The sequence below is a fragment of the Cebus imitator genome, unplaced genomic scaffold (assembly GCF_001604975.1).
Source record: "Cebus imitator isolate Cc_AM_T3 unplaced genomic scaffold, Cebus_imitator-1.0 Scaffold522, whole genome shotgun sequence".
In the NCBI taxonomy this organism is placed as follows: Eukaryota; Metazoa; Chordata; class Mammalia; order Primates; family Cebidae; genus Cebus; species Cebus imitator.
Window position 1 is genome coordinate 1,085,107 of NW_016107837.1, and position 26,504 is coordinate 1,111,610.

Consider the following 26,504-nt stretch of genomic DNA (forward strand, 5'->3'; position numbering starts at 1 on the left):
ACCATGTTGACCAGGATGGTCTCGATCTCTTGACCTCGTGATCCACCCGCCTCGGCCTCCCAAAGTGCTGGGATTACAGGCTTGAGCCACCGCGCCCGGCCCGAAAGTGAGAATATTATTATTGATTATACAGAAATAAAAGGGGCTGGGAGTGGTGGCACACAGCTGTAATCACAGCTGCTTGGGAGGCTAAGGCAGGAGAATCATTACAGCCCAAGCATTTGAGGCTGCAGTGAGCTATGATGGTGCTACTGCAAATCCAGCCTGGGCAACAGAGCAAGGTTGTCTCTTAAAAAAAAAGAGAGAGTGAGAGAAAGAAAGAAAAGAAATTAAATTAAAATTAAGAAGACATAAAAGGTAGCATAAAATAGTACTGGCTGAGCTTGGTTAACTTACACCTATAATCCTAGCACTTTGGGAGGCTGAGGTGATAGGACGGCCTCAGCCAAGAAGTCCAGACTTAGCCCAGGAGTGGTAGGACTGCCTTAGTCCAGACTAGGCAACATAGTAAGACCCTGTCTCTTCCAAGTAATTTTACTTCTTCCTTTCCAGTTTGGATGCCTTTTATTTCTTTTTCTTCCCTATTTGCTCTGACTGAAACTTCTAATACTATGTTGAACACAGTGGTAAAGGCATCCTTGCCTTGCACATAGTAAGACCCTGTCTCTTCCAAAACAATAAAAATATTAGCTGGGAGTGGTGGCACATGCCTCCAGTCCAAGCTACTTGGGAGGCTGAGGCAGGAGGAATGCCTGAGCCAAGAGTTTGAGGCTGCAATGAGCTAGATCATGCCATTGTACTCCTGCCTGGGTGACGGAGATGTTGTTTCAAAGAAAAATAAAAAAAGAAAGTATTACGAACAACTGTACACTAACACACTGGATAAAACAGATGAAATAAAAAAATTTCTAGAAACACAAAACCTACCAAGATGAAATCATTAAGAAATAGAAACGTCTGAACAGACCTGTAACTAGTAAACAGATTGAACTGGTAGTCACAAAATCACTCAATAGGCCATGGTGGCTCATGTCTATTATGTCATCCCAGCGCTTCTGGGAGGCCGAGGTGGGTGGATCACCTGAGGTCAGGAGTTTGAGACCAGCCTGACAAACATGGTGAAACCCCATCTCTACTAAAAATACAAAAAATAGCTAGGTGTGGTGGCATGTGCCTGTAGTTCCAGCTACTTGGGAGGCTGAGGCCGGGGAATCATTTAAACCAGGGAAGTGGAGGTTGCTGTGAGCAGAGATCACACCACTGCACTCCAGCCTGGGTGACAGAGTGAGTCTCCATCTAAAAAAAAATAAAAAATAAAAAAAATCACCCAATAAAGAAAAGCCCTAGACATGATGGCTTCACTGGTCAATTCTACCAAATATTTACAGAATTAATACCAATATTTCTCAAAGGTTCAAAAAAAGAAAAAACAAACTTAAGAGGAGGAAACACTTTCTAACTCATGTCCTGAGCATATCCCCATACCGAAGACACTGTAAGAAAACCACCAACAAGTAACACTTACGAAGATTCATGCAAACATCCTCAACAAAATACTAGCAAACTGAATTCAGCAGCATATTAAAAGACTCATACACCATAATCAAGTGGGAATTATTCCCAGAATGCAAGGATGATTCAATGTATAAAAAGTAATCAATGTTAATATACCACATTAACAGACCGCAAAAAGCCAAAGATCACCACAACTGGTGCAGAAGCAGCGTTTGACAAAATTCAAAACGGTTCCATGACAATAACACCCAACAAACTAGTAACAGAGGGAAAACTACCAAAATATAATAAAAGCCATATATGAAAAACCCACAGCAAACAAAGGTGAACGAATGAAAGCTGTTCCTTGAGTATCAGTAACAAGGCAAGGATGCTTTTACCGCTTCTATTCAACATAGTATTAGAAATGCTTTTACCACTTCTATATAACATAGTATGAGACATGTTTTTACCACTTCTATACAACACAGTATTCGAAGTTTCAGTCAGAGCAAATAGGCAAGAAAAAGAAATAAAAGGCATCCAAACTGGAAACGAAGAAGTAAAATTATTTCTCTTCACAGATGATATGATTTTATACCTAGAAAACTCTATATTCCACACACACGAATCTGTTAGAATAGATGAATTCAGCCAAGTAGGAAGATACAAAGTCAGCACTAGAAAATCGGCTGCATGTCTATACACCAACAATGGTTGGAAAAGGAAATTATGAACACAATTCCATTCACAACAGCATCAAAATACTAATTTAGGGCCGGGCATGGTGGCTCATGCCTGTAATCTCAGCACTTTGGGAGGCCAAGGTGAGTGAATCACTTGAGGTCAGGAGTTCGAGACCAGCCTGGCCAACATGGTGAAACCCTGTCTCTACTAAAAATTCAAAAATTAGCCAGGCATTGTAGCATGTGCCTGTAATCCCAGCTACTCAGGAGGCTGAGGCAGGAGAATCACTTGAACCTGGGAGGACAGAGGCTGCAGTGAGCCAAGATTGTGCCACTGCACTCCAGCTTGGGTGACAGAGCGAGACTCCACCTCAAAATAATAATCATCATAATAAAGCAAGACTCCACCTCAAATAACAGCAACTTAGGAACTGAATTAACTGGCCAGGCACGGTGGCTCATGCCTGTAATCCCAGCACTTTGAGAAGCTGAGGCAAGTGGATCACTTGAAGCCAGGAGTATGAGGCCAGCCTAACCAATATGGCCAAACCCCATTTCTACTAAAAATACAAAATTAGCAGGACATGGTAGCATGTGTCTGTGATCCCAGCTACTCAGGAGGCTGAGGCAGGAGAATCACTTAAACCTGGGTGGTGGAGGTTGCAGTGAGCCAAGATTGTGCCACTGCACTTCAGTGTGGGCAACAGAGTGAGAATCTGTCTCAAAAAACACCAAAACCAAAACAAAACACCAACAGGAATTAACTTAACCAAAGAAGTGAAAGAGTTCTACCATAAACTATAAAACACTGCTCTAAGAAACTGAAAAACCAAAAATAAATGAAAACACATACCATGTTAATCTTCTAATCTTCACTGATTAGAAGATAATATTGTCAGAATGTCCATACTACCCAAAGTGATCTACAGATTCAATGCAATTCCAATGATGAATTTTGAGAAACAGAAAAACTCACCCTAAATTCATACAGAATCTCATAGGATTCTGAATAACCCAAACAATCTTAACAACAACAACAACAAACACCAAACCTGGTGGACTCACAATTCCTGATTTCAAAACTTACTGCAAAGATACAGCAGTCAAAACAGTATGGTACTGGCCTGACATACAGGCCAATGGAACAGAATAGAAAGCCCAGAAACAAAACCTCACATATATGGTCAAACGATTTCTGACAAGGATGGCAACATCCTTCAACGGGAAAAGGGCAGTCTTTTTAACAAATGGTACTGTGACAACAGTGCATTCCGCATGCAAAAGAATGAAGCTGGACCCTTACCTAACACCATATACATAAAAATGAACTTTAAAATGGATCACAGACCTAAATGTAAGGAAAGAACAAAACTCTTAGAAGAAAACATAGGGCAAAAGCTTCACAACATTAGATCTGGCAATAATTTTTTGGATGTAACACCAAAGGCACAGGCAACAAAGAATAAATAGACAAACTGGACTGCATGGAAAATTTTTAAATGTTGTGCATCAAAAGACACTACCAACAGAGTAAAAAGGGAGCCTACAGAATGGGAGAAAATACTTGCAAATCATCTATCTGATAAAGGACTAATACCCAGACTACAGAGAGAACTAAAATGCAACAACAACAAGCCTGATTCAAAAATGAGCAAGAACTTAAATAGATATTTCTCCAAAGAAGATATACAAAGGTCAACAAGCACATGAAAAGATGCTCAACATTACTAAACGTTATGAAAATGCAAAACAAAACTACAATGTGTCTACGGTCACCTATACAAGAAAAAAAACCTACAATGTGATAGCACCTTATATCTATTAGGATGGTTACTATTAAAAAAGCAAAACAGAAAATAACAAGTGTTAGTGAGGATGTGGAGAAACTGAAACCCTTGTGCACATTGGTAGGAATGTAACATGGTGCAGCCACTGTAGGAAACAGTACGGCAGTTCCTCATATAATTCAAAATAGAATTACCCCATATGACCTAGCAATTCCAATTCTGGGTATACACCCCAAATAACTGAAAGAAGGGTCCTGAAGCATTTGTACACTCATGTTTACAGCAGCACTGTTCACAGTAGATAATGTATGGAAACAACTCAAGAGTTCACTGATGGAGACACAAATTGGGATTCAGCCACATGATGAGTAGTATTTAGCCTTACAAAGGAAGGAAATTCTGCAACATGCCACAACATGGATAAACCTTGAGGACATTATGCTAAGTGAAATAAGCCAGGCACAAAAAGACAAATACTGTACAATTCTACGTATATGAGGTACTTCGAGTAGTCACAATCATAAAGACAGAAAGCAGAATGATGGGTGCCCAGGGGTGGGGGAAAGGGGAGTTACTGTTTAATGGGTTAAAAACTTCCAATTTTACAAGATGAGAAGAGTTATGGAGGTGAATGATAGTTGCACAACATTATAAATCTATTTAATACCACAGAATTCTACACTTAAAAATGGTTAAGATTGTAAATTTTATGTTATAGGTATTTTACCACAATAAACAAATCCTTTCAAAAAGTAAAGCAATGAACGAAGATATACCAAAAGAAAACTGGAGGAGCTATATTAATTTCAGGCAGAGCAGGCTTCAGAGCAAGGGAAGCTACCAGTGGTGCTGAGGAGCATTACATAATGATAAAGGGTCAATTCTCCAAGAAGCAGTAACAATCCTCAATGTGTGTGCCGCTAACGACAGAGCATCAAACTTTATAGGGCAAAAGCTGATAGAACTGTGCAAGGAAAAACCAATGAATCCAGTATCACGGTGGAAGTCTCCAACAGCCCTCTATCAGAAATGAACAGGCCGGGCGCGGTGGCTCACACCTATAATCCCAGCACTTTGGGAGCCCGACACGGGTGGATCACGAGGTCAAGAGATCGAGACCATCCTGGTCAACATGGTGAAACCCCATCTCTACTAAAAATACAAAAATTAGCTGGGCATGGTGGCGCAGGCCTGTAGTCCCAGCTACTCAGCAGGCTGAGGCAGGAGAATTGCTTGAACCCAGGACATGGAGGTTGCGGTGAGCCAAGATCGCGCCATTGTACTCCAGCCTGGGTAACAAGAGGGAAACTCCGTCTCAAAAACAAAACAAAACAAAACAAAACAAAAAAAAACAAAACAACAGACTGGGCGGGCAGAGAATCAGAACATAGTTACTGACTGATAGGACTCAACAGCACCATCAGTCAACTGGACATCATGAACATCTGAAGACCACTTCACACAACAACAGAACACATACTCCTCTGAAGCTCACATGGAACATTCACCAAGACAGAAATTCTGGGCCATAAGCAAACCTTAATAAACTCAAAAAAACAGAAATCATACACTGTATACTTTTAGATCACAATAGAATATAAGTAGAAATTAGTGACAAAACAGTAGTTGTGAGATCCCGAAATATTTGGAAATTAAATTCCCTGGCACTTACAGTTTTTATTTTATTTTATATAGTATTCCATTACTGTATTTTTTATCAGCAATTACTTTGAACTTTTAAATAACTTCTACTCAATATATAAATTCAGTATGTCACTGGTATGAAAAAACCTGAAAATAGAAATTAATTAGTCTTCAAGTTTTTTTCATTTCAAGAATTTTTTTTTTTTTTAGAAACAGGGTTTCACTACGTCATCCAGGCTGGTCTTGAACGCCCAGGCTCAAGCAATCCTCCCACCTCAGCCTCTCAAAATGCTGGGATTACAGCCGTGAGCTACCATGACAGGCCAGAAAATAAATTTTTCATAGTATTCATGCTAAACATTTTAGGTACTAAATATTTACCCACAATTCCGAAGATACGAATTAAAAGAATTACAACCACAACGGCACAATGTCAAAGGCAACAACTGTGACTGCAGCACAGCAGAAGCTCACTAAGGCCCAGCAGTGCAGAAGCAAAGGCAGACACAGCGGCAGGTCAGAAGCTCCCTAAGGCCCAGCAGTGCAGGAGCAAAGGCAGACACAGCGGCAGGTCGGAAGCTCCCTAAGGCCCAGCAGTGCAGAAGCAAAGGCAGACACAGCGGCAGGTCAGAAGCTCCCTAAGGCCCAGCAGTGCAGGCGCAAAGGCAGACACAGCGGCAGGTCGGAAGCGTGCAAGGCCCCTCCACATTCAGCACCCGCCTTCTGCCTCCCAACTACATTCCAAACAATCCTGTTGATCATCTCTAAGAAACTTCCTCTAATGTCACTGGAATGTGTGCTATTCTGATACAGCTTGTTTGCTTTCTGAAGGTGTATTCCTTCAGGTCTGTTAACACATTATGCATTTAGACACAGATGTAGCTGCAGCATCCAACTAGGTCAAACTAACTCAACACAAACTAATCTTTTAAGATCTGGTAAGTGACAATGCAAGTTTGTTTACAGAAACAAACATTTTCATATCAGATGAAAATGAAATATTTTGATAATTGTACCTTATGTTTCCATATAAAAATGGCCACCACCTAATATATTTTAAATGAATCAGTGAACAGTCTTCAGTTTGCTAAAGTGGTAGAAATAATGTTTAGTTATAAATTCCTAAATTTCCTATACGACCTCTACCACATATGGCTTGACCTCCATATTTGCCTATCTATCCATAAATCTTTCCAATTTTCTGTAAGATTAAAGTTTAACAAGTATCAAAAGAACAGATATTAGATACAAATGATGCTCCTAAAATAGGTATTTCTTCTTTTACCCATATATAGACCTCTAATTTCTTGAGAAAAGGCCAAAAGCCAGGGAAAAGAATCAGTTTTTAACCAAAGGGTCCCCACAGTCTTTAGTAACAATCAATTTTAATATTTTACTTGAGTACTTTTAGGAACTAATTCTTAAATAGCTTCCACCAACAAAAATATGTAACAGAATATTGTTTTTTTTTTTTTTTTTGAGATGGAGTTTCTCTCTTGTTACCCAGGCTGGAGTGCAATGGCGTGATCTCGGCTCACCGCAACCTCCGCCTCCCGGGTTCAGGCAATTCTCCTGCCCCAGCCTCCTGAGTAGCTGGGATTACAGGCACATGCCACCATGCCCAGCTAATTTTTTGTATTTTTAGTAGAGACGGAGTTTCACCATGTTGACCAGGATAGTCTCGACCTCTTGACCTCGTGATCCACCTGCCTCGGCTTCCCACAGTGCTGGGATTACAGGCTTGAGCCACCGCGCCCGGCCTATAACAGAATATTCTATAACCTTTTCTTGGAACTAGGTAATAGAGCTCTATTCAGGCAACAACAGGGAATGGAAAACTTTCTAACTTTACACATGCACCCAGAGAAAATCAGACTACAAACCAGGCAGACCATGAAGATCGCGTGGCTCTGATTACATACTTGAAAAATGTTATTAAAAAAGCATTCTATTATTAAGATATTATTACATGTTCAAATTGAGCAATATTCAATCTAACAAAATTTAAGCATGAATTTGGATGGTTGTGCCAAGTAATTATAATAGATGTGACAAACTTATTATACTCTATTCTAAACCTGTGTCTGTTAATCTTTCAAATACACTTCTCCCCAGCAAAGGGACAACAAACCTCACTTACGGACTACATGTACCCCACTTCATAGTGACCCCTAGTGGGGAGAAAACACACATGTAGTCTGGAAAAAAATCATTCATTCCATGTCATGTCCTCCTCCATTTCTGTTCCAACTGAAAATCATTGTTTTAAATAATAAATTAGAGTTTGGAATAAATTCTACTTTTAAAAAATTTTCTAAGGATATGTACTCTTTTTTTTTTTTGAGATGAAGTTTCACTCCTGTTGCCCAGGCTGGAGTGCAATGGCACAATCTCGGCTCATTGCAACTTCTGCCTCCCAGATTCAAGAGATTCTCCTGCCTCAGCCCATGCGCCACCACCCCTGGCTAATTTTGTATATTTTAGTAGAGATGGGGTTTCTCCATGTTGGTCAGGCTGGTCTTGAACTCTCAACCTCAGGTGATCCGCCCACCTCGGCCTCCCAAAGTGCTGGGATTACAGGTGTGAGCCACCACGCCCGGAAAATTCTATTTTTGATTGATTAGAGCCACACTTGGACAAGAATAACTGGTACAAAGTAAAAAAAAAAAAAAAAAAAATCAGAATTACGGTGAGTCATTCTGGTAAAGGTAAGCTCAAAACAGCTGGGGAGGCAAAGCTATCTAAGGCAAAGCTAAGGTCCAAAGAATGAAACCAGCCTAAAAATTTCACTGTAAAGTCTATGATATTAAATATACACCTGAGGTTCTCTGAGAAGAAATGCATAAAAATCAACTTATTTCTAGATCCTCACTCCACTTCCCAAATGGGCTTTTCACACCTGGTTTCTGGCAGCTTCTCCTGTCTGTGCCCTCCCCTCCCCAGTGCTCCATAACCTGCAGGGTGTTATGATTTTCTGTGGCATCACAATTAGGGCTCCTCCTTTATTTAGGCTTGTGCATTTCTACAAGGCCTTAATTTTCATACTAAAAAAACAGTCATTTTAGACCCTGTAGAGTCCAGCCAGTGTAAGAGGACTCATCTATCACATTAAGAAAAAGGGCAAGTCCCTGGAGGACCACAACTAGTTAACTGAGGTCTTGTGTGAAGTACTCCCTAGGTTTAACCTGTTAGAAATTTCACCTGAAAAATCCTTCTGTTCGATTTCATTCTGAATAAAGGAACTATGACCTTCACAATTGTTTTTAATGACTGTTATAACTGTAAAGGTTCAAAATGACAGTGCTTAAGAGATTATGGTGAAAGGAAACACTTGGCAGGCCTTCCTATCAAGAGCAGACCCTGTCCTATGCAAGTTGCTAATTCACAGATTGCTGTTTGAGTATATACTTATGCAGGATCTCAGTGAAGAGTGCGCTCTCAGACCCTTTCTGCCCCGACTTACCTTACTGTGTGTGAAGGGGGGTGTTGCATACAAGGTAGGGTGGATGAGAGGGCGTGGCAGGTGTGGAACAGTGTGCAAAGGCACATGTCCATGGATGTGGGGGTAAAGGTGCAGTGCAGGGTGTGTGGGCTTCTCTGGACTCATGAACTGATGGCCTGGAGGAAGGGCTCCGGCTGTCATTGCAGATGGTGTCAGTCCAGAAGCTTCTTGTTTACAAACATGACATTCACAAGTGTTTGGAGCTTGTTCAGCCTAAAAGGAAAGAAAAAAAAAAACCTAATTATTTAGTGAAACAAAAAATGGTATGAATTAAAGTCAGTCACATTCTGCCAAGTAGTAAAAAAGCAAATACAAAGGTAGCAGGGCTTTTCCTGACACCCTGAGTTGACCAGGGCCTTCCATGCAAGGGAAAGGAGGGACCCCAAGAGACTGGGACTGAAGGAGATGCACAGAGAGGAAAGGTATACCTCATTCCACAGACAGACTCAGGTAGAGCCACTGGTTCTGCGTCCTATGCCTAACGCAGAAAATTTCACTTCCCACATCTGAGCAGGGACAAGGGAACTGGTGAAGACGATAGAGTAGAGAGGGGATGGCTGTGCTCCACTGGGCTCACACTGCTTCTAAATGGTTACAGATTCTCCAAAACGAAGCAGAGATGGGACTTCCGGTTACGGTGGAGTGAAGAGGTCCGTGGCTCCTTTCCCTCAGAGCAATGTAAAACTGAACACAACTGTCAAAGGCAACCATTCTGAGGCTCTGGAAATCAGCCCAAGAAAAATACTGAGACACATTTATCCACAAAAATCAGCTAGTACTTCAGGGAAGAACAGCAAGTCTGACTTTCTTGTCTGGGACCCTTCCCATCTCCTGCACCTGTACTCCAGCCCTGGCTCAGTCAGCAGTGGGCCCCCGAGTTCTATGACTGCAGGGATACCAGTGCAAACCAACCCTGCTGCCCAAAACAGCAGCCTGGTGAGGCAGTAAAAGCAGTGAACTCAGAAGGGCATGAACAGGGAAGCCTGCAGCTCTGTTGGCTTGAGCCTGAGGGTCCCAGTTGGGGTGAATGGCAGAGGAGACAGAAATCTAATAGGGAGAACCCTGGAATGAGAGTGCCACGGAAGGGCTTCTTAAGCTGTCCACAACTCGCTGGCTGACCAGGAGACCATGGTCCATGCACTGAGAAGATCTCAGGGGCTGGAGGAAGGGGCCAACACAGCCGACTTGGGAACTGGCTGAGTGCATTCACCCCGCAGCCAACAGTGGAGCCCCTGTGGATTCAAGGTGCATGGGCTACCCCTGCACAAATCATCAGCTGGTCAACCAGTCAGGCAGACAGAGGGGAAACCTCTAGAAGTCAAGCTAAAAAGCAGAAGAGAAAACGTGAGCCGAGATGCCTGCAGCCACATAATGTGAGAGATACAGATCCTGCAACTTAAGCTCAGGAAATAACAGAAACAAAGAAACAAACAAAAACAACAAAGGACTCTCAAAGGAAAAAATGAGAATGCAAAATTGTTACATTATTGAAAATGTCTGGTTTTCAACAAAAAATTATGAGACACACAAAGAAAACTATGAACTAGGCCAGGCGCGTGGCTCACACCTATAATCCCAGCACTTTGGGAGGTGGAGTTGGGCAGATCACCTGAGTCCAAGAGTTTGAGACCATGCTGGGCAGTATTACGGCAAAATCCTATCTCTACAAAAAATACAAAAAACTACTCAGGCATGTGGTGTGCCTGTAGTCCCAGCTACTTGGTGGGCTGAGGTGGGAGGACTGTTTGAGCCCAGGAGGACCTAGGGACTTAGAGGCTTGAGGCCTCCAGTGAGCTGTGATCATGCCACTGCACTCCAGTCTGGGTGACGGAGCAAGACCTTATCTGGAAAAAAAGAAGTGTGATCAACATGCAGAAAATAGTCCGACAGTTAACAGTAGTGGGTTCAGATACTAAATTAGCACACAAAGATGTCAAAGCAGCTGTTATAACATGTTCAGAGAATTAAAGGAAAATATGAAAATAAAGACTGAACATATAGAGAACTGCCATTAAAAACACACACACACACACACAAAAACTGTAAAATATAAATTCTAGAGGTGAAGAGCATAATAGCTAAACCAAAATTTCACTAACGGGGCTCAAAAGCAAATTTAAATGGCAGAAAACGCATCTGTGAACTTGAAGGAGAGCAATGGAACTGATCTCTCTAAGAACAAAGAAGAGACAGAGGAAAGCACGCAGACGCGCAGGGGCCTGTGGGAGAGCAGCAAGCACTCCAGCATGTGCAGAAACAAGTCCCAGGGTAGGGGTGAAGAAGAGCATACGAATAACAGCTGGACATTCCAATTCCCAAATGTGATGAGAACATTTATGTACAGATCCAAGAAGCTCAATAAACCCTAACAGGGATGAAAACAAAGAGATACTGAGAGCTGCAGAACTCTGGCACATAATGATCACCTCAAGTTTCCAGCAGCCCAAGGCCAAGTGCCTAGGAGGACCCCAGACCCTACTAACCTAACACACCTTCTTGAGAAAGCCTGGCTGCCAGGATAACCGACACCTGATGACTGTAACAAATTTAACACTCTGGTGTAGAATTTGATAGTGGGGAAGGCTGTTATGTAGGGGTACTGGGTATAGGATATCTCTGTACCTTTCACTCAACTCTGCTATGAATCTGAAGCTCGTCCTAAAAACAACCATTTATTTATTTATGAGACCGAGTCTCACTCTTTTACCCAGGGTAGACTGCAGTGGCACGATCTCAGCTCACCGCAACCTCTGCCTCCCAGGTTCAAGCAATTGTCCTTCCTCAGTCTACCAAGTAGCTGGGATTAACAGGCGCCTGCCATCATGCCTGCCTAATTTTAGTATTTTTAGTAGAGATGGGGTTTCACCATGTTGGCCAGGCTGATCTCAAACTCCTGACCTCAAGTGATCCACCCACCTTGGCCTCCCAAAGGGCTGGGATTACAGGCGTGAGCCACCACACACTATCTATTTTTAAATTTTTTTTGAGACAGAGTTTCGCTCTTGTCGCCCAGGTTGGAGTGCAATGGCGTCATCTTGGCTCACTGCAACCTCCACCTCCCGGGTTCAAGCCATTCTCCTGCCTCAGCTTCCTGAGTAGCTGGGATTACAGGCATCCGCCACCACGCCCAGCTAATTTTTGTATTTTTAGTAGAGATGGGGTTTCACCACATTGGCCAGGCTGGTCTTGAACTCCTGACATCAAATGATCCACCCACCTCTGCCTCCCAAAGTGCTAAGATTATAGGCGTATGTCACTGTACCCGGCCTATTTTTTAAAATGAAGGCAAAATAAAGACATTTACAGATAAAGACAGAGAATTAACTGCTAACAAACTGGTCCTATAAGACATATTAAAAGGTGAAAACAAGATGGTAACTTAAATTCAGCATCATTTAAAATAAGAGTGCCAGAAATGACTAGCCAGCTGGCAAACAGAAAATACTGTATAAATACAGGCCAGGCGTGGTGGCTCACGCCTGTAATCCCAGCACTTTGGGAGGCTAAGGTGAGCAGATGCAAACAGAAAACACTGTATAAATACAGGCCAGGCGTGGTGGCTCACGCCTGTAAGCCCAGCACTTTGGGAGGCCAAGGTGAGCAGATGCAAACAGAAAACACTGTATAAATACAGGCCAGGCGTGGTGGCTCACGCCTGTAATCCCAGCACTTTGGGAGGCCAAGGTGAGCAGATTACCTGAGCTCAGCGTTTGAGACCAGCCTGGCCACCATGGCGAAATGTCATCTCTACCAAAAATACAAAATTAGCCGGGTGTTGTGGTGCTCGCCTGTGATCCCAACTACTCAGGAGGCTGAGACAGGAGAATCACTTGAACCCGGGAGGTGGAGGTTGAACTGAGCCAAGATCGCGCCACGGTACTCCAGCTTGGGTGACAGAGTGTGACTCTTGTTTCAAAAACAAAGAAAGAAAACACCGTATAAATATATTTTTCTCTTTTATTTGTTCTTATCTCCAGAAGTTATAAAGCTATATAAAGCAGTAATTGTATTATTGATTTACAACATATACAAATGTAATCATATATAGCATAATAATAGTACAAAGGAGGATGAAGGAAATGAGCTGCTGTGGAGCAGTGCTTGTATATTTTATTGGAATTAAGTCAGTAATCATCTGCAGTAGATTGTGATAAATTAAGACGGATATTGTGGCTGGGTGCAGTAGCTCACACTGTAATCCCAGCACTTTGGGAGGCTGAGGCAGGCAGATCACTTGAGGCCAGTTCAAGACCAGCCTGGTCAACATGGCAAAACACTGTCTCTACTAAAAATACAAAAATTAGCTGGGCGTGGTGGTACGCATCTGTACCCCAGCTACTTGGGAGGCCGAGGCAGGAGAATCATTTGAACCCAGGAAATAGAGGTTGCAGTAAGACAAGACTGCACCACTACACAGCAAGACTGTGTATCCAAAAAAAAAAAAAAAAAAGCATATTGTGGCTGGGTACAGTGGCTAAGTGTAATCTTGGCACTTTGGGAGCTCCTGGCAGGAGTATGATGGAGGCCAAGAGTTTGAGACCAGCTTGGGCAACATACGGAGATACTATCTCTACTAAAATTTAAAAAAATTAGCAGGTTATGGTGACACCCGCATAGGACACTATGGAGTCCCAGCTTACTTAGGAGGCAGGAAGGCAGGAGACTGCTTGAGCCTAGGAGTTTGAGGCTGCAGTGAGCTATGATGATGCCACCATATTCCAGCCTGTGTAATAGAGGACGACCCTGTCTCTAAGAAAAAAAGAGATCCATGTTGTATTTTAATTTTTGTTTCTTTTTGTTTTATTTTTTATACCAATATTCACAAGAGATGCATACTGTAATCCTTACAGCAGCCACTAAGGGAAAAAAAAAATCAATGGAAGAATTAAAATGGTACACTAAAAATTTTCTTTAATATTTAAAAAGGCCAATATTGACATATATAGGATAAAAACCCAAGGCCCAACTAAAAGATGTGAGACACACTTTAGATTCAAAGAAACTGCAAGCAAAAGGATAAGAAAATACACATACACACAGGAACCCAAGAAGGTGGAGTGGCCCTATAACAGATAAAATGGACTTTAAGGCAAGACCAGCACTTCATAATGATGAAAGGGGCAATATATCAGGGAGATACGACAATAATTCAACAACATCACCCCCAAAATGCATGAACCAAAACCAGGCAGAACTGAAAGGAGAGGGAAATAATCCAACAGTTAAACTTGAATATGCCTCTCTCAGTAACTGATATAATCACCAGACAGACGATCAGTAAGAATATATACTATGATGTGAGTATCCGTGTCCCTCCAAAATTCCTATGTTGGTTATCGTAACCTCCCAAGTGGTGGTAGTAGGTGATGAGGACTTTGGAAGGCTCTACTCTCAGGAATGGGATTACTGTCCTTATATGGCAGCCTGAATAGACCAAGACAATACAGAAGACCTTCCAAATGCCATCAACCAACTTGACCGAACTTTCACTTACTTAACACTCCACACAACAAGAACAAAATAAAAATTATTTTCAAGAACACACAGAACATGATCTAGATAAACCTTATGTTAGGCCATAAACAAGTCTCAGTAAATTTGGAAGCTCTAAAATCAGTCATCTAAGCTTTTGTTCCAACAAACTAGAAAAGAGGAGCAGGCTAAACCCAAAGAACATAGAAAGAAATTTCAGAACAGAAACCAATGACATAGAAAAGAGAATAAGAGAAATTGACAAATCTTTAGCCCAAGTGACTGAAGCTATTAAAAAGAAGATAAAATTACCAAAATCAGGAATTAGCATCACTGCAGACACTGCAAAATTAAAAAGGATTGTAACAGAATAGAATAACTTTATGCCAACAAATTAGACAACTTAGATGAAATGAGTAAATTCCTACAAAGACAAAAATTATTAAAATTCACTCAGAAAGAAACAGAAAATTTGAAAAGATTAATTACAAGCAAATAAAACTTGAATCCGTAACTACAGATCTTCCCACAAAAAGAGAACAGACCCACAGGATTTTGCTGGTGAATTCTATCAAATATTTAAGAAATCTTAAACTCCTTCAGAAAACAGAGGTGAAAGAAACACTTCCTAACTCATCCTGTGAAGCTAGTATTATTCTGATACCAAAGAAAAAAACATCACAAAGACAGAAGATTACAGACCAGTATGTTTTATTAATATTAACATAGTTGCAGACATCCTAACAAAATATTAGCAAACCAACTCAGGAACATATGAAAAGGATTATATACCACCACCAAGTGGGATTTATCCTTAAATCAACTGATACGACTCACCACGGTAACAAAATAAAAAACGAAAACCACAGGATTGCAATACATGCAGAAAATGCATTAGAAAAACTGAACATACATACAATTCAATATTCAAATCACGAAAAAATTCAAGAAATTAGAGGTAGCATAGAATTTCCTCAACCCAATAAAGGGCATCTGTGAAAAACCTGCAGCTGACATCACACTTAAAGAGTGGTCAAAGATTAAATGCTTTCCCCTTAAGATTGGGAACAAGGCAAAGATGTCTGCTGGCAACACTTCTGTACTAAGGGTCTAGCTAGCTCAGTAAGGCAAGAATAAAAAATTAAAAACATCCAGGCTGTGTGTGGTGCCTCACACCTGTAATCCTAAAGTTTTGGGAGGCTGAGATGGGAGGATCACTTGAGGCCAGAAGTTCAAGACAAACCTGGGCAACATAGTGAGACCCTATCTCTAAAAAAAATTTTTTTTTAACTGGGCATGGTGATGCATGCCTGTAGTTGTGATACACCTGTAGTCTTAGCTACCTGGTAGGTTGAGGCGGGAAGACTGCTTGAGCTCAGCAGTTTGAGGCTGCAGTGAGCATGACTGTAGCAGTGCACTCCAGCCTGAGGGAGGGAAAGAGGGAAGGCAGGAAGGCAGGAAGGGAGGGAGGGAGGGAGGGAGGGAAGGAGGGAGGGAAGGAGGGAGGGAAGGAGAGAAGGAGGGAGGGGGAAGAAGAGGTAGGGGGAGGGGGAGAGGAGGGAGGGGAAGAGGGGAGAGGGGGAAAACAGAGGGAGATGGAAAGAGAGGGACAGGGAGAGAGAGGATATTAAAGGATATTAAAAGCATTGCATCCAGATTGGAAAGGAAGAAGTAAAACTCTATTTGCAGACAACATGATCTTATACATAGAAAACCCAAAGTAATCTAAAAAACCCCAATCCTACTAGAATTAATAAACAAGTTTAGTAAAGCTGCAGAACACAAGAACAATATACAAAAATCAATTGTATTTCTATATATTTCAAATGATCAACTGGAAATCAAAATTAGAAAATACCTTTTACTGTGAGTGAAAACACATAATACTTATATATTCCAGACGCAAAGATGGGAATTTTTTAGAACTGCTGAGAGAAATTAAAGATGACTTAAATAAATGGAAAGATACAACATATTTATAGATTAAAAGACTCAATTTTGTTAGGACTGCATTCTCCCTAAACTGATCTGTATCATCCCACAAATAAAAGACCACAACCACATCCAGAGAATTTTACTGGAGAATTCCCTTTTTTCTTTTTTTTTGAGATAGAGTCTTGTTCCGTTGCCAGGCTGGACTGCAGTCACGCAATCTCGGCTCACTGCAACCTCCGCCTCCCGGGTTCAAGCAATTCTCCTGCCTCAGCCTCCCGAGTAGTTGGGACTATAGGTTGGCGCCACCATGCCCTGCTAATTTTTGTATTTTTAGTAGAGATGGGGTTTCAACATGTTGGTCAGGATGGTCTCGATCTCTTGACCTCGTGATCTGCCTGCCTTGGCCTCCGAAAGTGCTGGGATTACAGGTGTGAGCCACCACGCCCAGCTTTGCTGGAGAATTCTAAATATATATTTAAGAATTCAATGCAATCCCTATCAAGATCCAAGCAGCCTTTTTGTAGAAGTTGACAAGCAGATCCTAAAATTTACATGGGAATGCAAAGAACTTTGGGCAGCATAAACGATGTCGAAAAAGGTCTACCAGTTGGGTGCAGTGGCTCATGCCTGTAATCCCAGCACTTTGGGAGGCTGAGGTGGGCAGACCACGAGGTACCGAGACCAGCCTGGCCAATATGGTGAAACCCTAACTCTACTACTAATACAAAAATTAGCCATGCATGGTGGCATGCGCCTGTAGTTCCAGCTACTAGGGAGGATGAAGGAGAAGAATCGCTTGAACCCGGGAGGCAGAGGCTGCAGTGAGATCACACCACTGCATTCCAGCCTGACTGAAAAAAAAAAAAAAAAGGAGAGAGAAAAAGGTGTACCAAGCTGGAGGGCAGACCCTATCCTATTTCCTAAACTTACCATAAAGCAACTGTCAAATGCACTATGGGTATAAGGACAGACACAGAGATCAAATGAACAGAATGGAATGTCCAAATATAAACTATTAAATTTATAGTCCACTGATTTTCAATAAATGGCCAAGGCAATTCTATAGGTACTTCTGACAAACAGTACTGAGACAACTAAATATCCACATATGCAAAAAAAGGTGAATTTATATCCTCTCACCTCACAATAAGCAAATGCTGAGTCAAATGAACCACAGAATCTAAGAACTAAAATTATAAATCTTCGGCCTGGAGTGGTGGCTCAAGCCTGTAATCCCAGCACTATGGGAGGCCGAGGCGGGTGGATCACGAGGTCAAGAGATCGAGACCATCCTGGTCAACATGGTGAAACCCCGTCTCTACTAAAAATGCAAAAAATTAGCTGGGCATAGTGGTGCATGCCTGTAATCCCAGCTACTCAGGAGGCTGAGGCAGGAGAATTGCCTGAATCCAGGAGGCGGAGGTTGCGGTGAGCCGAGATCGTGCCATTGCACTCCAGCCTGGGTAACATGAGTGACACTCTGTCTCAAAAAAAAAAAAAAATTATAAATCTTCTAAAAGAAAATAGTTTTGTGTTAGGCAAAGTTTTCCTGGATATTAAAAACATTATGCATAGAAAAAAAACTGATAAAAAATAATTTATCAAAACTAAAACTTTTGTTTTTCAAAAGACACCATAAAAAAACTGACATGTTGGCTGGGTGCGGTGGCTCACGCCTGTAATCCCAGCACTTTGGGAGGCTGAGGCAGGCAGATCACCTGAGGTCCAGAGTTTGAGACCAGCCTGATCAACATGGAGAAACTCCGTCTCTACTAAAAAGAAAAAAAATACAAAACTAGCCAGGTGTGGTGGCACATTCCTATAATCCTAGCTACTCAGAAGGCTGAGGCAGGACAATAGCTTGAACCAGGGAGGCGGAGGTCACAGTGAGCCGAGATCGCGCCACTGCACTCTAGCCTGGGCAACAAGAGTGGAAACTCCATCTCAAAAAAAAAAAAAACCTGACATGCCACAGACCATCAGAAAATATCACAAGTCATTTATTTTTTTATATCTATCATATCAGCAGAAATCAAAACTGTGACACCACCCTCTTCTGGGAGAAACAACATAAGTGCTATCAACTTAGGGCTGAAAAGCAAAGCAAAATGAAACCACAGTATGTCCACATAATGGAATATAATGAGGCTAGCAGAATAAAGTAGGGAAATACACTCTACAGACAGATAAAGGCTGTCAGGATATATTGCTAAGTGAAAAGCAAGGTACAGAACAGTATGCACAATAGTATATAGCCTTTTTCCTAAGAAAGGAAAAGAATACTTGTGTTTACACAGTAAATAAAACTGATAATCTATTAGCACTAGGGACTGCGGGTACACAGATCCTTGATAAGGGCACACGGAGAAGGAGATGTGGTCAGATTTCCCACACAGACCTTTCAACATCAATTTTATCATTTGAATGTTACATTTATATTATCTAATAAAATAAATTAGCCAAACACCTTGACCTTCATTTGTTCTTTCGTTTAAAAACTGCTTATTATTATTATTATTATTATTATTAGAGACAGTCTCGCTCTGTCATGCAGGCTGAAGTACAGTGGTGTGATCTCAGCTCACTGCGACCTCTACCCTCCTGGGTTCAAGCAATTAATTCTCCTGCCTCAGCCTCCCGAGTAGCTGGGATTACAGGTGCCTGCCATCACACCCAGCTCATTTTTATATTTTTAGTAGAGATAGGGTTTTGCAATGTTGGCCAGGCTGGTCTTGGATTCCTGGCCTCAAGTGATCCACCCACCCTGGCCTCCCAAAGTGCTGGAATTATAAGCGTGAGCCACCGTGCCCGGCCAAAAACTGCTTCTTAAGCATCTCTGTATGAAATTCTGAGAAAAAAGGCTAATAGGTACCATCACCTTTGATTAACAGAAAAACAGACAATGAACAGGAAAAACTAACCTTTCCTGAAATTTTAATATTCCACTATTTTAATTTTAAAAACAACTCTCTCTGCCTCTATACAAACAAAAAAAGCCTCCATAGGGCTGCCGTGGGATGTTGCAAAATCAAGATTGATAATTACAGATTTGAGCAAGAAAAACAAGATTCAAATGAAGATTTTAAGTATGCCTTGATTCTCTTCAGTTCTAACTTTCAGAAATTATGGGAAACAGAATAATTCTGTATTCAATAATGCTCATGTTTATAAAAAATATAGACAGAAAAAGAGGTCCGTGGCAAAACAGAAAACAAAGTCCTACCTGCTGTGTTGGGTAGGACGGAGGTGGACTGTCCACTTTGCTCTCCTCTGTCCTGGGGTTCCTGCTTCCCAACACTACATCTTCCTTTGGGGCCCCTGGGGGCTCCCCACTACTCTCGCCGTCTGCTTCTTCATCCTCAGCTTCTGAGGAACTACTACTGGTACTGCTTATCTGAGGAGACTTTAAAGACAATCTTTTGTAATTTGTACTTTTCAAAACAGAGTAATACAAAATGTCAGACCACCATTTTATGTCATTACTGTTGCTACGAAGAAGTCATGTCCATACCTCATCCTTCAGGGCCATGTTTTCCCCGCCACCATTCAATTCGCTGTGGATCCCATTCATGTTGGCCACGACCTCGGTATCATCATAATTACTCAATGGATAAATATCAGCAAATTTGGCTGACAATGGTGCAACATCTTCATCATCACTACAACTGACATAAGCAGAGCTGGTCACTGTGAGGTCATTCAATAGAGACAGACAGTAAGTAAACGACCCACTAAGCACAGACATGTCCTGGACAGATCACTGCTTTCATTCACAAAGAGTATTAGTTAAGTATCATTCATCCTACTAATATTTCTTAGTAACCTGAACATGAGAAAAATGCCTAGATGATTAACATCTGTGCCATTTGGAAGAATTTTTTTAAAAAGCTCCCAAAGTAAAAATATTAAGGAAACCACAAAAATTTAAGCAGACTGATTGATATAACATTGCCATTGGACCTGAAGGACACTGGTATAAAACTAGTCTCTCTGCTACTTTCAAGCCAACACAATTTCTAAAAAAATTAAGCCATGTCCATACCGCATCCTTCACGGCCATGCTTAGGTGTTTAGTGTTTGCTTTTTTAAACACCAAATTTTCAAAATAGCCAGGTGAACAAAACTTTAAAGGCATTTAACATAACAAAAGACTAATTTTTTTTTTTTTTTTTTGGCTTTAAGGCCAGTCATGGCCTGGTCACTCATGGTCATAACTAAGTATCAGTTTTAGCAAGATATCTAAGCAACAGGCGAATGAAAAACGAACTGAAACTAATTCTAAACAGACTTCAAGGCTTCAGCCTACAGAGACCACTTAGGATGTATAACCTTCTGATGCATTAAAAGAGCTGGCACAGAGTTCAAACCCAGGGCAAACAGGGTGCTCCAAGGTCCACAAAACATGCCACTGAGTCCATCTTCAGCCTGGGCGCAGAGCAACCTCCAGAAGGCAAAACCCTAGGAACTCGTTGTGATCTCATGTCCTAGAATAAACGAAGAGTGTCCAGGACTACCAAATTCAGGTGTCTTTTCAACACATTAAAATTAATATGCTAGAGGCTGGAGCTCACCAGAGAAAAGTACAAACAGCACCAACAAGGTGCAGAGTGCTAGGGTTTCCTGTAGGCCAACTGCACCTGAGGCACTGTCTGGGCCAACGCTCACACCTACTCCTGAGGATGATCACTGGCACAATTTACAGATGAGGAAACTGAGGTTCTAATGAAGCAACTCAGCCATCTGATGGCAGGAGGCTTCGCCATCCGTAGTTTCATACCTCATAAAGATCCAACCCATAAGATCCAGGAAGCACTGCAGTCTAGTGACTACCACTGCATTGTTCTTTCTAACCAACTTAGAAAAGGCACCAAGAAATACTAATGAAAAGATGACACTGGAGATTTTCAAATCATAGTTTACATTTAGAAGACATTGACCACAAGTTGCTGAAGGTCCAGATGCCCCAAGAACCTGGGCTCCCCATAAGCAGTGATGTAGGCAGTCCCAGTCCAAGGAGAAAGGCTCTCATGGCCAATTTCTTCCACTACCAAATGTGGCACAAGAGCCCCTAACTGGCATTAGCAGCTGTGACAAATGAACAGGGATGAAATTTTCTATCTTAAATTTTCATTAGACTCTTTATGTTTAATTTCTATGTTTCAGTAAGAAGTTGGATAACACCAGCTGCAAAAATGTCTAACATTCTTTCTTGTGCTCTAGAGAGAACACAGTGTTTCTAAGGCAATAAACAGCAGCCTGCAATCTTTGTATGAAGAGAGTGGGTGAGTTTACACCAGTCCTTCCAGGATTATTTTGTCTGAGAACAAGCTCAAACTGAAAATGGAAAGACTGAACATCAGTCACCACGAGAAATCCAGATGGAGGGAATGAACACAAGTCAGTTGGTCAGAGAAATCCAAGGAACACTGCACGGCCAAGGTCAGGAGCGACAATCTCTCCCACTGGGCACCTCCATAGAGAACATGGTGCCTGTGTGCTCTACGATACATATAAACTAAACCTAAGCTGACTTTAGCAACTACATACATTCATGTGCAACCCTTTCGGAGATTAGCATGTGAAGCCTGCCCAAATGACGGGGTCTTTCTGCAGAAATCTGGGACCAGCCAACTACAACATGAACTGGTGACAGCTGCACAGCCACCTTGCTAATACCAAACGTACTTCTAATCATGGGGAAACATGGAAAACAGAAACTCTCAGCGGCTTGCTAAAGCAATCACCTGAGTTCTTAGCAAGATATGAAACAAGCATGAGTGCCGGGCTGATAATGAGGCAGGATGGACAGCGGACTGGTCACCCTTCAGGAGAAGGAGGAGATATGAGGCCGGAATTAGAGACACTTCTCTACACACCAACATGTTTTTTCTTTACTGGCCTTTATTAATTTACCATACTTTATCAGGTAATCAATGTTAAAAGTTTGGGTTTATTGATTTCATGTTTCAAAGCTGCTTTAAAAACCTCCGGGTTCTCTGCATGAAAAGCACAGTAATGACTTTCTGACTTCCGTGGACGTTATTTTACGTGTTTCTCATTACTGGAAGACTTAAATTTCTGAAACTTTATCACAAAGTCACACTTACAAAGTTGGTGCCGAGCCACTCTCTGTGAGGATGAGCCGGGGATGCTGCTGAATCGTGATGGGAGAGCTAGAGCCCGACCCTGAGCTTGCAGACGACACGCTGGGCGGGCTCCTCTCAGCAAGGTAGTCAGGAGCAGGATCCACTTGCAGTGGGAGCTGGTGAATGTGGATGTCGTCAGTGACAGGGGGGTCCATGATACCACAAGTGAGGATGTGTGAGAGGCTGCAGTCATCACAAGCACATCTGATCAGGAATTAAGGACAGTTACCAAGCCGGCCAATGCAGAAGGCTAGACCATGCTCTCCAAGGTTCTGGGCCTCTGCGGAGCCCAGTGAAGGTCTTGTGGGCCGGACACACTAACACAAGCACCCAGGCTTACCTTCTCCTGTAGTTGCAGTTGGGGCAGTCAGGCATGCTCAGACGGGACGACAACATGTGCCTCATGGTGTCCGTGAAGTTGTTTTCACCAGTAACTGCTTTCTTACTGGTTAACTAGAGGAAATTTTAAATGCTTTAATTTTGTTAAGACCCTCCCCGGAGACATAGCTCATTATTTTTCAGTAATTCTGCTAACATGTGTCATGTTCCTGGGCACTGCTTTCTCAGTGGGACAGGACCAGGAACACAGGGGAAGCAGACCTGGAGTTGGCAGCAAGTGGCGACTGAATTGCACAGGGTTCAGTTACCAGGAACCCCTAAACGCTTCTGTCTTCCACAAACATACTGCTGGGTGCCCTCGAAGCAGACACCTGGAAGGCAGGGCTGCTGCAGAGGCCCGGCCTTTACCCTGTCTGCCACGTTTTTGGTACTTGCAAGGTACTGGGAACAGAGCTGTAGGAATGGAGACTGGCACATGGAGGGCAAGGAGTAGGGCCTGGAAGCTATTGAGGGAATGGTGCCACCACTTCCAATAGACAAGGTGAACAACTGCATTTCAAAGACTAAGGAACTCTGGTCCCACTCTGGCAATGGGACAGGTGGCAGCTGGAAGGCCCACTCAAAAGGACAGGACACATGCAGAATGGGGAAAGGGAGGAGGGGAGCATGCCCAACACTGGTGCCACCTGTATACCTGTGGTGCCCAGAGGAGACCAAGGGCATGCAAATGTGGAGATAGGCATGGGGTCAAGGCAAGGGAACCACCATTATTTACAGAAAGGCCAACAAAGTGGAGTTCGTAAAGGAGATGGAGAGAATTGTCAGAGAACAGGAAGAGAGTTGGTGTGGCATGTGGATGGGAGCTCAGGGGAAGCCGAGTTTCCAGATGAAGCCAAGGGCCCAAGACCAGATACAGGACATCATCAGCGAGCTCTGCCACATAGTACCGGCAAAGGTGGAGCACAAGCCTGCCTGGAGGAGGCAACACCAGGAAGATGAGGAAGGGAAAGTCCAGATCTGCTAGCTGCCACATTGAAGGCATGGCACCTGGTGCTGTCTGAAAGTGTGAGTGCTTTGTCTAGGGAAGCTGGGCCCCCATCCCAGCACTGGGACATCAGGCGACATCCTTAACCCCACCCCATTACGCTCCCTCGTATGTAAACTGCAGCTGGCACCACCTGTCTCACAGAGGACCATGGGGGCTCAGGGCAATATCATTTGTAAAATACCCAGGGCTTCTGTGGGATAGAGACCACCCAATACACATGTGTTTTTCTTGAGGAGTATTTGAAAGATAAGGAAATAGATGAACAAAATTAGTTTATCTTGAAAATAAAAACACCGTCTTGAGCAGTTTTTAACACTGGCAGAAGGTGCCAATGTCATCCTCCAATGCTGTTCTAACAGAGCACATCAACGGGTAAAGAAATTATTCGCTCTGTCAGGACAAATTTCTATTTCCTTTAATTGCTCTCTTACTGACAAGCTTACCTGTTCTTCAATGAATCGTCTTTGTTTAAAAAGCTCCCAGTCTTCTGTTAACATGCGCTGTTTGGTTTTCATTGTCATCTGGTAAGGGGATGAAAAAAAAAAAGAAGAAGAAACAAAAATCTTAATACCTGCGACAATTACACAAGACATCTTCAAGAGGAGATTTTCTTAAAATGAGATATATATGAGAAACATCATCTGCAAACAATAAAGATAGAATACTACAAATATGTTAACAGGTGTTTCCCTGTTAATAGGTATTTTTACTCAAAGTCATCACAAGTACTTTTCTCACATGACGAAGATGAGCGGACATTAAAAAGAGAAATTAAGATATTCTGGCTAAATCTGTCAATACAGTGGATGAACGTTCACTATTTGCTGAATGCTCATTATGTGCCCTGAATGTGTTAGAAATAAGCAAGATGGCGGCAGCTCAGTCCTGCCACACAGAGATCTCAGCCTACAGGAAAGGAAGAGCTATTAACAGGCATGTGAGACTTAAAGAAGCAAAGCAAACAAAACTGATGAAGAAGGAATGAATTAAAGGCAAAAAGAGGACTTATTGAGAAAACAGTGAAGCAAATGTGATTAATAAAACCAAAAATTGGATCTCTAAACTTCTGCCATGGCTGAACAAGTGGTGGGAAAGGGTAACAAAAAAACATCAGGTTTGAGAAAGGATAAGGATATGTATGGAGAATGTGTGTTTTTTTTTTTTTTTTTGAGGAGTCTCGCTCCATCACCTAGGCTCGAGTGCAGCGGCATAATCTCGGCTCACTGCAACCTCTGCCTCCTCGATTCAAGTGATTCTCGTGCCTCTGTCTCCCGAGTAGCTGGGATTACAGGCACCCAACACCATGCCCCAGCTCATTTTTGTATTTTCAGTAGAGACCGGGTTCACCATGTTGGCTAGGCTGGTCTCGAACTCCCGGCCTCAAGTGATCCACCTGCCTTGCCTCCCAAAGTGCTGGGATTTCAAGCATGAGCCACTGCACCTGGCCAGAAGATTGTTTTAAAATTGTGAGACAAAGTATCTTTATAAGTTGATGCTTTAAGGTATTCTAAAAAAGAGTTGCAAATAATGGGCTCATGGGCTATTTTGTCAGACCTGCACAATGCCTCTTTTTTAAAATTTTTGAGATTTCATCTAATAATCTATATTTCTGGCTTCTCTTGACAACTCGGTAGCTCTGGTGGCCCTGTGAAGACTGCTGGAGCCAAGTGGGGACTGCCCCTAACGGAGAACAGGAGAACACACGCACGCACACACAGGTGGGGCCTTCACTACCCATGCTCCACACTCCCCCAGGGCCTCTCCCAACTGAGGACACTTTCTAAGGTGAGGGTGGTGATGGCCATGAGCACCAGAGGAACTCTGGGGCCGCTATACTCCATGTCATCCATTTCCATGACGTTCCCTATCCTTGCAGGTGTGAGCTTACAGCCCGTTATCTAAATGATGTGGATAACTTCCTGAGCCAAATTCCATTTGTAAAACTGACTCAATGTAGAAGGAAACCTGACATAGACTAATAAATGTCATATAAAATGAAAAGATACACAAGATCTATAGTTTTTGTTATTCCCTGTAAAAATGAATTAGGCCCCAAAGTTTTATGGTAGGTTCTATCCTTCATGGGACAGAAAATTTACAGTATTCCTGAAAAATTTAAAAAAACACATAAAGTTTCTCAGTTCATTCTATGAAGCTAGTACAACTTTTATAAAAAACAAGTTAAGACCTCAAAGATCAAGACAACTCAATTATACCTCAGATTATAGATATCAAAGTCCTGGCTGGACGCAGTGGCTCACACCTGTATTCCCAGCACTTTGGGAGGACAAGGTGGGAAGATTACTTATGGCCAGGAGTTTGAGAATAGCCTGGGTAATAAGGCAAGAGACACCCACCCTTACAAAAACATTTTTTTTGTAAATAAAATTATCTTTGAGACAGGCTCACCTAGGCTGGACTACAATGGTATGATCACGACTTACTATGCAG

The 26,504-nt window shown here is 42.3% G+C and overlaps 1 protein-coding gene across 4 annotated transcripts in view; it reads right to left on the reverse strand.

Annotated features, from left to right (window-relative positions):
* Nucleotides 1–26,504, reverse strand: part of FAM193A (family with sequence similarity 193 member A) — a 204,461-nt gene that overhangs the window by 48,435 nt on the left and 129,522 nt on the right. For all 4 annotated transcript variants that reach the window (XM_017514331.2, XM_017514334.2, XM_017514333.2 and 1 more), the window contains 6 exons: nt 24,497–24,574; nt 23,007–23,119; nt 22,628–22,870; nt 20,032–20,185; nt 19,744–19,923; nt 9,075–9,326 (listed from right to left, as the gene is read on the reverse strand). In XM_017514331.2, coding sequence (XP_017369820.1) covers nt 9,075–9,326; nt 19,744–19,923; nt 20,032–20,185; nt 22,628–22,870; nt 23,007–23,119; nt 24,497–24,574 — 1,020 coding nt within the window. The remainder of the gene's footprint in view (nt 1–9,074; nt 9,327–19,743; nt 19,924–20,031; nt 20,186–22,627; nt 22,871–23,006; nt 23,120–24,496; nt 24,575–26,504) is intronic.